Raw genomic sequence first — 13,202 nt, 5'->3', positions numbered from 1 at the left:
CCTGCCTTTTGACATGCTGACACAAATGGGTTCTGTTCCAAGCTGAGCTGAACTCTACATCTAGGTACTGCTTGCCATTTTTAAAGGCCTTCAGATTTGTCCTGACTCTGAAAATCCCGCTTCATTATTTCAAATCAACATCTGAAACAATTTGAAAAGCAGATGATTTTGAAACATATGGAGCCTTTCCAATTCAGGCAGAACAAAGACTAACTGTTGATTTATCAGAGAAACCCTTTATATTGACATACTGAGGTAAAATAGAATAGAACGATGAAGCAGGACTTTATTTTGTGGTCAAGATAGACAGAGTGTTGAGCTATGGGGAACTGACCTAAATGGCTAGGGCTATAGCTTAGTTGATAACAGCTGTTGTCATTTAAAAAACAAAGTTTTGTTCATAAGAAACTAGTTATTTTGAGTTCAACCTGCTCAAACCTTACATTATTATTCAAAGAAAAAGAAGAGGAACAAATTGACCATTTTAGTGATAAAGCAAAACATTAACATTTTTGGTATGTCTTTTGGAGTAGTGGGGTTTAATTATCAGCACAATCCTCCTGGAAAATGTTGGAACAGCCTCAACAGCATGCAGACTCTCGAAGTGGACATATCCTGGCATTCCTTCAGCATTATATTGTATATTTTACGTGCACGAGAAATTTTCAGAGCTTTGATTATTGAATACTTAAGAACTTTCTTTCCTATGATTATTTTGGCAATTGTACCTTGGATCAGACTCATTGTGACCTCTAACCCTATATATAACTTAGTCAAAGACTATGATTGCCCTGAGATTAATATATGCTTTTAGGAAAGCACCTTAAGATCTAATTTTAAATTTACATTCCAAATTTACGGTATGAAAGATTAACAAGCAAATGAATTAGCATAGTTATTATATATTTATGCAAATGCTGTCCGCCTAACAATAAGAACAAGCTGATTCTAAATAATTGCTTCTATTTCTTGAATTTCTAGCCACCATCGAATTCCAAACTATCCTAAACAATTTCTTAAAAATTCAAATGCCTTCTCAGATTCAGAATGAGGAACGCCTTCTCTGAGATATTCATGAGATTTAGATTTGAAATGAATACCTCCTTTTATATCCAGAAAATTGTACTGGGCTATACATGAACTTTAAATATCTAGCAATTCACATTTAAAAGCATTAATTTGGGGGGGATCCAAGATGGCGGCGACCCAGCAAGTCTGAGTCTATAGTGCTCTTCCCAAGACTTGGGTAAAGTGGGTCACCCACCCCCACCACACTCACCAAATCATTCATAATAGCTGTTAAATTTAAATAGTTGCTTAGTATTATATTTAAATAGTCTAATATTTAGTGAAAAATGACCAAAGGGAAGGGAGCCCGCAGCTCTCAACAAGCAGGACCCCCTCCCCCACCCTCTCCCTCTTCAGCTGCAGCAGAGGCGTCCACAGCAGCCCCGGGGGACTTACCGACGGTAACAAGCTTTGTAGAGATGATTACCAAGCTGGACGCGAAGATCGATGCCTTCATCGAGGAGTCCCGACATCGCTGGGAATCACTCTCGGCCGCGCTGCAGAAGCACAACCAAGACATACAGGAACTGGAGCGCCGAGTCGGAGGGGCGGAGTTAAAGGCCGCGACCTCGGAGATGGCAGCTCAATCAGCCACGGATCAGGTCCGGACTCTCCAGCAGTGAGTCCGGGCCTTAGAAAATCATATTGACGACCTCGATAATCGTCAATATAAGGCATTCGATGAGGTGAAGAAGCGTTTAAGGGACTTAAATACTCAGTACTCCTTACGCTATCCAGCGACACTACGTTTTAACCACGAAGGATCCATATATAACCAGAGAAGGCTAAGGAATTCTTGGACTCTCTTAAATAAACTGTAAGAGATTGTGGATGCTGGTTTGCCTTTCCCCCCACTTTGGTCTATATTCCCCCCTTTTTTTCTTCTCTCCTTTTTTTAAACTCAGTGCTTAATATTATCATGGGGGGCGGGGAGAGGGATTTGATTTTCTCCCCCCCCCCCCACTTGCTTTGTTTTCCTTTATTACTTTATGTATATATGTGGGTATGTATGTATGTATATATATGTTGGGGCGATTGGTTAATGTTGGTGGGGGGAGGTGGTTACATTATTCTATTTTACCTCTGTCTTTAGGAGCGGGGTTGTTTTTCCCCTATTATTTTGTATTATTATATCTAATTATTACTTGTTGAGATTGTAATTTTATAGTTATATATTTATATACGGTATTGACATTCTCAAATATATCCAGGTGTTGGTGTGGGCGGGGGTAGGGTGCTCACTGTTAACTCTAGCTTTGTATTATATTTGAATCCTCCTCATTTTATTGAGGAGCACCTGGGTCAAGGGTGGGGCATTGGTTGAGAGAGGATAAGATGGACTTTTGGAAAGGAAGTAACGCTCCCTGGGAACAAGGGGGAAAATCTCCATTTAGGTACTTTTTATTTAGAAATAGTTTTTTATTATATTGTTGTGAGTGTAATAGAGAGCCTTTATTTTTGTAAATTTTATATGCTTCAAGCTTGGGATGTTCTAGATAGGGGTTCCCCTCCCAGGGGGTCTCGGATCTGTCCAGATGATTATGGCTGATCAGTCGGTTAAGTGGTGCACCTGGAATGTCAAGGGGAGTAATTCGCCAGTCAAAAGGAAGAAAATATTATCAAATCTTAAAAAAAGAGTTGATATAGCTCTCCTACAGGAGACACACCTGTCGGATAAAGAACATTTAAAATTACGGCAGGGCGGATTTGATCAGGCCTTTTTCTCTTCTTTTAGCTCAAAAAGTAGGGGAGTTGTTATTCTTGTTCGGAAGAATTTCCCTTTCAAAATTCTAAATCAGATAAAAGATGAATTTGGACGATATATTTTGATTAAAGCCCTCATAAATGGAGAGGAATATGGGATTCTAAATTTGTACTGCCCCCCCCGGCACACCCCTCTAAATTTATAATGGAAGCTTTTTCAAAATTGATGGCCTTTGGTGCCCGTCATACAATTATAGGGGGAGACTTTAATTGTATTATGGATCCGGAAATAGATAGGATTCCCAAGATTGCTGCCGGAGTATCTCCCAGATCGAGACAATTGGCGGATCTGAATAAAGAATTAGGATTGGTAGATGTATGGAGATGTCTTCATCCACAGGGTAGAGATTTTTCTTTCTACTCTAATCCACATAAATGTCATACAAGAATTGATATGTTTTTTGCCCCATCGATTTTTAAAAATTCTATATTATCCTGTAAAATAGGTACTATAGCGATTTCCGACCACGCCGCTGTATATATGGAAACTAAGGCAAGGAACAATGGGACATCCGCTCGGCATTGGCGTATGGACCCCTTCCTGATAAAAGATAGTAAATTTGTAAAGTACTTCTCCCAAGAATTTAAAACTTTTTTAGAAATTAATTCAGGTACGGCTAGCAATCCATCAATGATGTGGGAGACCATCAAAGCTTATGCACGAGGTTTGATCATCTCCTACTCAGCGACCCAGAAGAAACTGAAGGGAGAGCAACAGCGTCTGCTCGAAGCTCGCTTAAAAGCAGCTGAAACAGCATACGCTGATAGACCTTCTATTATAAAATTGCAAAGGATTACGGCTCTTAGGACAGCTCTAAACACTACGCTTACTCAAACGGCTAAGAGGGAAATATTATTTGCAAAACAAAGGTTATATGAATATGGCGACAAACCGGGTAGATACTTAGCATTTCTTGCAAAGAAAAAGAAGGACGCTCAGACTATTATGACTATCAAGGGAAGTACAGGTACTCTGACTCATGATCATAAAAAGATTAATGCGATCTTTAGAGAATTTTATTCTGAGTTATATAAATCGCAGGATTGTGAAGATAGGACTAGGAGGATGCAGTCATTTTTTAAAAATTTGACCTTCCCGGGTCTAACTCCGGAACAGGTATCGGTCCTAAATGCTCCTCTAACAGTCCAAGAAATACTTGATGCAATTAGGCAACTCCAGAGCGGAAAGGCACCGGGTCCAGATGGTTTTCAAGCTGAATTCTATAAAGAATTTACAGAAATATTGGCTGATCCACTTATGGACATGTATAACTTTGCATATAGTCAGGGCTGTCTCCCGCCTTCGCTGAAAGAGGCAAATATCTCTCTTATCCTCAAAAAAGGAAAAGATCCAGAAGACTGTACATCTTATAGACCAATATCCTTGCTAAATGTAGATTTTAAAATCCTCTCTAAAATGTTAGCACTGAGACTAGAAAGGATACTGCCATATGTTATAAAGGAGGATCAGACGGGATTTATTAAAGGCCGTAGATCATCCAATAATATTAGAAGAGTCTTGAATATGATCCAAGCCTGCCATCAGGGAAAGATAGCAGGAGTAGTAATTTCATTAGACACGGAAAAGGCATTCGATAGGGTTGAATGGTCATATTTGTTTTACACATTGGAAAGGTTTGGCATTGGACAGGTGTTTACCAAATGGGTCTCAACATTGTATAGTGATCCCAAAGCAGTTGTTATTACCAATGGATTAAGATCGGATAGCTTCAGTGTGGGTAGGGGCTGCCGTCAAGGATGTCCTCTCTCGCCATTGTTATTTACGCTAATAATTGAACCACTAGCAGAAGCTATACGGACTGATCCTAATATAACGGCCCTGAGGATTGGTACAGGTAAACACAAAATTACCCTTTATGCAGATGATGTTCTTTTATTCCTCAATAATCCTCTGATGTCAGTACCTCGTCTAATTCAAGTTATTAATACATTTAGTGCATTCTCAGGCTATAAAATTAATTTTTCAAAATCGGAGGCTATGCCAATGGGTGGCCTGGTTATGACACCCCACTTAGTGGACGGATCCCTCTTTCCCTTTCGTTGGTCCCTGGAGGGCTTCTTATATTTAGGTATTTTTATTACTCCAGTATTTGGTCAGTTGTATAGGGCTAATTTTGTGCAATTACTGGAAAGGATAAGGCAGGACCTCCAGCGATGGGGAGACCTTCCAATTTCCTGGTTGGGTAGAATAGCACTAATTAAAATGAATGTTCTGCCCCGTCTCCTATATCCTATGAGAATGCTCCCGGTGATGCTGCCGAGGATAGCCCTACGTAAATTATATGGCTGGCTGGGTTCCTTTATTTGGAATCATAGACGGCCCCTTATTAAGCTGAAGAAGCTACAGCTTCCACAGGCAAAGGGAGGACTGGATTTCCCAGACTTTAGAAAATATCAGTTAAGTTCCCTATTAAGCTACATAGCTGACTGGGTCTTGTCTGATCCACAATCAATCTGGCTGGACATCGAGGCCTCCCAAGTAAAATACCCACTTACTAACCTCTTATTTTCAGACAAGAGGAAAATCATTACAGATCACTGTAAAAACCCCATAATACTAAACACAATTAAGGCCTGGAATATAATGCGGCAAAATGAGGGTAATTTACATAAAATATCCCCCCATGCACCGATAGTAGGGGCATGGGGATTCCAACTGGGGTTTACAGATGCCACTTTTAAACTCTGGAGATCCAGGGGTATCTCATGTTTAGGGGACCTATTTAAAGATGGGGTCCTGATGTCCTTTGAACAGCTGCGTCAGAAATTTGGGTTACCCAATGGAGACCTCTTTCGATACTTCCAAATTCGAGATTATATACAGAAGAAGACTATGTTAATAGATAGTCTTTATAAATCAGATAGAGAATGTAATGTCCTACGACCAGTGTGGGTATCCTCCGTTAGTACTATTTATCATTTACTACATGATGAAGTGTCGGGAGATATGGACAATCTGCTTAAAACATGGGATCAGGATTTGGGACTAGAAATATCTATAGAAACGTGGAATGATATTTGGGAAAATGCTAGAAGAATTACTATCTGTAACAGAACCCAGGCTATCCAGCTGAAGATACTTCATAGGGTCCATATAGCACCGGCTCGATTGGCAAAATTTAAGGCAGGAGCATCTCCAATGTGTCCCAAATGCAAAATAGAGGTGGGCACTCTGGTACATTGCCTATGGACTTGTCATAAGATCCGTAGATATTGGACTAAAGTAGCAAGTACCCTGACAGATATTTTAGGAACGGAAATTAGAGTGGACCCTGTATCTCTCCTTTTGGGCTTTTCGAACTTTTCCTCCCTGGATATGCACGGGAAGAGACTATTTTCTATTCTCTCTTTCTGTGCAAGGAAAAATATTTTAATGAACTGGGTGGCTGAGGGCCCCCCTGGACTTTCAAATTGGCACAGATTAATTATGGAATGTATTCCCCTTGACTTCCTTACAAATATGGTGCACCGAAAGACTGAATTATTTTATAAAATATGGCAGCCCTTTTTGAATTACATAAATGCAGATATTTCGGCCATCCTAACAAGGGCCTTTATTTAGTGAGGACTACAAACCTGGCTGCTCCGGGGCCCCTTGGGAGAGGAATCCCGCACGAATATGGGTTTTATTACATTTGATGTTAATACATTCCGAGCATGTAAGAGACTTAAGTGTACACTCTGGTTAGTTATAGGTTAGATTAATAGAATGTTGAGTTTTGGTTTTATTTTATTTTATTTTGGTTTTTGTTTTTCTTTTCCTTTGTTAAATTTTGACTATTGCATATTTGATTTAATTGTACATCAATGTTTGTATTTCAGAGTTTTGTTTATTTTTATAAACTTGCAAAAATGTTAAATTTCTAATAAAAATATCTTAAAAGCATTAATTTACAGACAATTAATCACATAACATGGTGAAAACCTTTCCTGCATTTAAAACACAAGTTTGAGACTGTGACAAAGCAGTAAGTCAAAACATCCCTGCATTATGACAGGATATCGAAAGGTCTCTCACAGAAATTCTATCCTCAATTCAATTTAAGAAATTGTGGGCAGCATGGTGGCACAGTGGTTAGCACTGCTGCCTCACAGCGCCAGAGACCCGGGTTCAATTCCCGCCTCAGGCAACTGACTGTGTGGAGTTTGCACATTCTCCCCGTTCCTCTGGGTGCTCCGGTTCCTCCCACAGTCCAAAAATGTGCAGGTCAGGTGAATTGGCCATGCTAAATTGCCCGTAGGGTTAGGCAAAGGGGTAAATGTAGGGGAATGTGTCTGGGTGGGTTGCACTTCGGAGGATCGGCGTGGACTTGTTGGGCCTGTTTCCACACTGTAAGTAATCTAATCTAAAACAATAGGATGAGAGTATTTATGTGGTTGTTTTTGACTGGCACAGACTTGATGGGCTTAAGGGCCTTTATCTGTGCTGTAGGTCTCAATGACTTGATGACCTGTTTGCTCAACTGATCAACAGGATGACTGAAATAAACTGTTTTTACCTTCCTTGCAACCAAGTGTAATTGGACAATTCTGCATGCAGCTATGCGCAGGTGAGCGGACAACAGCATGTGTTAGAAGATATTTTCTAGTGACCCTGTTATGACAAACCTCTGGAGCAGGTGGGATTTGAAATCAGGCCTCCTCATCCACAGGTAAGGACACTACCACAACAGCTCAACACAAAATACTGAAATCGAAAAAATGCACGCACCTACACTGAAAGTAATGGCAGTGCTGAAAATGTAATGATTATGCAGAGACTTGGAGATTTATTGCTTATTCTTAATAACTTAGAATCATAGAGATGTACAGCATGGAAACAGACCCTTCAGTCCAACTCGTCCATGCCGACCAGATATCCCAACCCAATCTAGCCCCATCCGCCAGCACCCGGTCTAAATCCCTCCAAACCCTTCCTATTCGTATACGCTTCCAAATACCTCTTAAATGTTGCAATTATATCAGCCTCCACCAATCCTCTGGCAGCTCATTCCATACGCGTACCACCCTCTGAGTGAAAAAGTTGCTCCTTAAGGTCTCTTTTATATCTTTCCCCTCTCACCCTAAACCTATGCCCTCTAGTTCTGAACATAGCTCTTAGTGTAACACCACATCCTTCTGATTCAACTACCTGATCAATATCCCTATTGTTGCTCAACCAATTCCCTAATCACTTTAATAGTTTGCTCTGAATTCCATTCATTTCGATTTTAGTTAATAGGTTTGGGTACTTTATTAAATGTCATTAAATAAAATAGAAGAACTGGTGATGGAGGCTAAAGAGGAAGCATATACCAAACGCATGACCCAGAACACTATACTGGATTGCTACTGACAATATCTGGTCAAGGAACATGAGCCAGACGATGCAGCTGCAGGCCTGAGTCTGAGGTATTGTGGCAACAGGAATCTCAGATCAGGGTCACAGTGTGACATAGAATGAGTCCAATCGAAACATTCAAGTCTCAAAAGAAATGAGCTGAGATAATTGGATTGGGTATCATAGTATTTTTAAAGAGAACATTGAAAGAAATGCAAAACATTCCAAAGCATACATTGAGATTTATTAAAGAAACAGGCAGCAGTGAGGCTAATGACAGGATACCAATGTAGATATGTCATTCTGTATTCAGGTAATAGTCCACAGGCATTATCCCTAGTACCTGAGCTGGATTTAAACAGGTCAGAACCACTAACAGAATTAAATATTTTTGATATGTCAGGAAGCTGAGGAAGGAATGGGAGGAATTCTTATTTGTCAGATCTTGGCCAATACTATTGAGAAATCAATGGAACTGACACTAGTGATGGAGGATTTCAACTTGAAATAAAGGATCTTTATTAGGGTCCAGAAATAAGATTGAAATTACAGGTTGGAGAGTCCAGCATCTGGGCACTGAATAATGTCTGAAGAATTGTGCCTTGTATTCCCAACACCTCCCACCACTGTGCCCCAAAACCCTGAATACCCCTAACCATTTTACCCAAACTCTCAACCACTTTCACCACTGCCCAATGATCCAAAGTCAGAATATATCCCTGCACTGGGCAGCTGGTGTACAAAATTACCACATTTTTGACAGGCTAGATGTGCAGAAGATTTAAATGAGGCAAAGTCTACTTCTTTCTTCCTGGTTATATGATCCAGTACCTTAGCCCCAAATACAACACTTGTGACACACCAAGAAACAAGATCCAAGAAACATTTTTGTACTTTGGGAATGCTGCATTTGAGGTGCTATGGCACTTTAAACACTTTGTTTTAGCTAGACCAAGTGCAAAATGTGACAATGGCATACACATTGTAACAATTTCATTTATATACCACCATTTACCACAGGAAAATATCTCAAGAAGTTTCATAGAAGTCTTTTCAAATAAAATTGAACACTGAGTCACACAATAATAAGACTGATAGGCTAAATTTAAGTCAAATAAGTAAATTCAAAATTCAAAAAGGTAAATTCTTGAGGTTCGGGCATGCCCTCCAATGGTGCAGTGATTCAGATTGATTATGTCTCAGAGGTCAAAATTGGAGGAGGTTTGATATCTCAAAAGGTCTTTGAGGGAGATGAAGTAACAAAGATAGGGAGGGAAAAGAACAAAGAAAATTTGCAAACAAGGTATGAGTTTTAAAACATTTCCATTTGATAACCCAAATGTAGGAAAGAGAGTACAGAGGGGTGAATGAGACAGAGCCATGTCATGGAAAACACATGCTACCATGGTTATGGGTCACTGCTGTTGAGCCTCCTGAAATACTTCCTGTGGGCAGAGATGTAATTGCCAAGGATGAACGGGTCCATAGTTTGAACTTACCGCCTGTGTTGTGGACACCATGGTTGCACTGACAGGAACCTGCCTCACTGTGGCAGTGCCCGTTCCTATAGAGATTGGCAGTCCAGCTGTTGGTGTTACTTTAGTGATTGCCTTTGATCCTGCTGTTGCCAGAGTTACTGCAGCTGAAGTCATTGTACCAGCAGCAGTGAACAGTTTGCTGGACGTTGCCACAGCAATGGCCTGTCCTGATTTGGGAATGACACCCAGTCCAGGCATTAGTCTGATGGTAGCTGCCGGTTTGGTATCTGTTGAAGACAGAGGAGCACTAACCTTCGCCTTCTGGTCAGCCACTGTTACAGCCAGTGCAGGCATCAGTCGGATGGCTGTGCTGCTTGCCTCAGTTACTTTTAAGTCTGGTGTAACCTTGACCACTGTGGACGTGGTGGAAGAGGTGGTGCTGGTAGATGCCTTCACCATGGAGTCAGTTGACTGCATGGCAGGAGTGACGTGTAGAGTGGCTGAAATGCCTTTACCTGCCAGCAAGTCTGGGGTGAGTTTCACGGTAGTAACTGGTGCTTTGGTCAGTGTAGCCATCATATCCTGTGTGATTCGAAGCACTGTCTGGCCCTTGGAGTCAGTGGTGATAGAGGAAGGAGCTAATCGCAGAACATCTTTGCCCTTAGTCCGGATGTTTGTTGCTGTAAGTGGGATTCCAGTACTGGACTGTGTCTTCACCCCAAGTTGGCCTGCAATAGCAACCTAGACAAAAAATAGTCTCGAATCAATTACTAAGGGCATTTATTCCCAACTCTCAGCTTTAATAAGCAGAGTTAGTCTTATAAATGGGGACCTTAGCCCTGCCAGAAACCTGGTAAAATTCAGACTGCTAATTTGAAATCTGATGCTAAGATCACAATTCAGCTATTTTTCAAGACACGTTTGACAATGTTATCAGTAGCAATTTACCAGGTGATGTAAAGCTCCAGAAGGTGGCATGGAGATACCAAATAAGGAGAATGAATTTCAGTCATCACATGCCCAGTCTCAAATGGGGAACTTGAGTGATTTAAACCGCTAACCAGAATTGCAGCCGAGTGTGCCCTCCACTGTATCCCACTGGCAATGGGACCAGTATTGTATCAGGGTTGGGTTGAGGCGCTCTTTGAACAGAAGGTTATGTAACTGGAAAACCAGAGGGTTAAGATGCAAACAAGTTTTCCAATAAAACACAACTTAGAATATCGTACTGCATAGAACATTACAGAGCAGTACAGGCCCTTTGGGCCTTGATGTTCTGCTGATCTGTGATCCAATCTGAAGCCCATCTAACCTACACTATTCCATCATCATCCATATATTTATCCAATGACCATTTAAATGCCCTTAAAGTTGGCGAGTCTACTACTGCTTCAGACAGTGAGTTCCACGCCCTTACAACTCTCTGAGTAAAGAACCTACCTCTGACATCTGTCCTATATCCATCACCCCTCAATTTAAAGCAATGTCCCCCATGCTAGCCACCACCATCTGAGGAAAAAGATGTCCACCCTACTTAATTCTCTGATCACCTTGCATGTCTCAACTAAGTCACCTCTGAACCTTCTTCGCTAACAAAAACAGCCTCAGGTCCCTCAGCCTTTTCTCGTTAGACCTTCCCTTCACACCAGGCAACATTCTGGTAAATCTTCCCTGCACCCTTTCCAAAGCTTTAGATTTGGAGTTAGGTGAACACTTTGGTGATAGTGACCACAATTTGGTTGTGTTTTCTTTAGTGACAGAAAGGAATAGGCAGGGCAAGAATTATAGCTGGGGGAAAGGCAATTATGATGCAATTAGGCAAGATTTAGGATACATAGGATGAGGAAGTAAAGTGCAGGGGATGGGCAGAATTGAAATGTGGGGCATACTCAAGGAACAGCTACTGCATGTCCTTGATAAGTATGAACCTGTCAAGAAGGGAGGAAGTGGTCAAGTGAGGGAGCCCTGGTTTACTAAACAAGTTGAATCTCTTGTCAAGAGGAAGAATGAGACTCATGTTAGGATGAGACGTGAAGACTCAGTGAGGGTGCTTGAGAGTTGCAAGTTAACCAGGAAAGACCTAAAGAGACAGCTCAGAGCCAGGAGGGGACATTAGAAGTTGCTGTCAGATAGGTTCAATGAAAACTATAAAGCTTTCAATAGCTATGTCAGAAATAAAAGAATGACTGGAGTAAGATTAGGGCCTATCAAGGACAGTATAGTGGGAAGTTGTGCATGGAGTCCGAGGAAATGGGGGAAATATGAAATGAATATTTTTCATCAGTACTTACACTGGATAAAGACAATGTTGTCAAGGAGAATACAAGCTACCAGACTAGACGGGATTGAGGTTCATAAGGGGGAGCTGTTAGCAATTCTGGAAGTATGAAAATAGATACACTCCGTGGGCCAGATTGGATTTATCCTAGGATTCTCTGGGAAGCTCGGAAGAAGATTGCAGAGCCTTTGGCTTTGATCTTTATGTCGTCATTGTCTACAGGAATAATGCCAGAAGACTGGAGGATAGCAAATGTTGTCCCCTTGTTCAAGAAGGAGAACAGAGACAACCCTGGTAATTATAGACCAGTGAGCCTTACTTCGGTTGAGGCTAAAGTGTTGGAAAAGGTTATAAGAGATAGGATTTATAATCATATAGAAATGAGTATGGTGATAATGGATAGTCAACATGGTTTTGTGAAGGGTAAGTTGTGCCTCACAAACCTGGTTGAGTTCTTTGAGAAGGTGACCAAACAGGTGGATGAGGGTAAAGCGGTTGATGTGGTGTATATGGACTTCAGTAAAGGTGTTTGATAAGGTTCCCCAAAGTAGGCTATTGCACAAAATACGGAGACATGGGATTGTGGGTGTTTTAGCGGTTTGGATCAGAAATTGCCAAGCTGAAAAAGACGACAGAGGATGGTAGTTGATGGGAAATGTTCATCCTGGAGTTTAGTTATTAGTGGTGTACCACAAGGATTCATTTTGGGGCCACTGCTATTTTTATAAATGACCTGGATGAGGGAGTAGAAGGATGGGTTAGCAAATTTGCAGGACACAAAGGTCGGTGGAGTTGTGGATAATGTCGAAGGACATTGTTGGTTGCAGCGGGACATAGATAAGCTGTAGAGCTGGGCTGAGGGGTGGCAAATGGAGTTTAACGTGGAAAAGTGTGAGGCGATTCAGTTTGGAAGAAGCAATGGGAATGAAGAGTAATGGTAAGATTCTTGGCAGTGTAGATGAGCAGAGATCTCGATGTCCATGTACAAGGATCCCTGAAAGTTGCCACTCAGATTGGTAGGGTTGTTAAGAAGGCATACGATGTGTTAGCTTTTATTGGTAGAGGGATTGAGTTTTGTAGCCATGAGGTCATGTTGCAGCAGCACAAAACTCTGGTGCGGCTGCACTTGGAGTATTGCATACAGTTCTGGTCACTGCATTATGGGCAGGATATGGAAGCTTTAGCAAGGGTTCAGAGAGATTTACTCGGATGTTGTCTGGTATGAAGGGAAGGCCTTATGAGAAAAGGTTGAGGGACTTGAGACAGTTTTCGT

At 41.2% G+C, this 13,202-nt stretch overlaps 1 protein-coding gene across 4 annotated transcripts in view; it reads right to left on the bottom strand.

Moving 5' to 3' along the window:
* The window catches only part of nfrkb (nuclear factor related to kappaB binding protein), a 157,234-nt gene that overhangs the window by 28,320 nt on the left and 115,712 nt on the right, over positions 1–13,202 (bottom strand). For all 4 annotated transcript variants that reach the window (XM_060846928.1, XM_060846930.1, XM_060846929.1 and 1 more), the window contains exon 23: positions 9,673–10,392. In XM_060846928.1, the coding sequence (XP_060702911.1) occupies positions 9,673–10,392 (720 nt within the window). The remainder of the gene's footprint in view (positions 1–9,672; positions 10,393–13,202) is intronic.

The sequence above is a fragment of the Hemiscyllium ocellatum genome, chromosome 29, assembly GCF_020745735.1.
Source record: "Hemiscyllium ocellatum isolate sHemOce1 chromosome 29, sHemOce1.pat.X.cur, whole genome shotgun sequence".
Classification (NCBI taxonomy): domain Eukaryota; kingdom Metazoa; phylum Chordata; class Chondrichthyes; order Orectolobiformes; family Hemiscylliidae; genus Hemiscyllium; species Hemiscyllium ocellatum.
The sequence above is the reverse complement of the archived record's forward strand: the minus strand, read 5'-3'. Positions and strand labels throughout refer to the sequence as shown.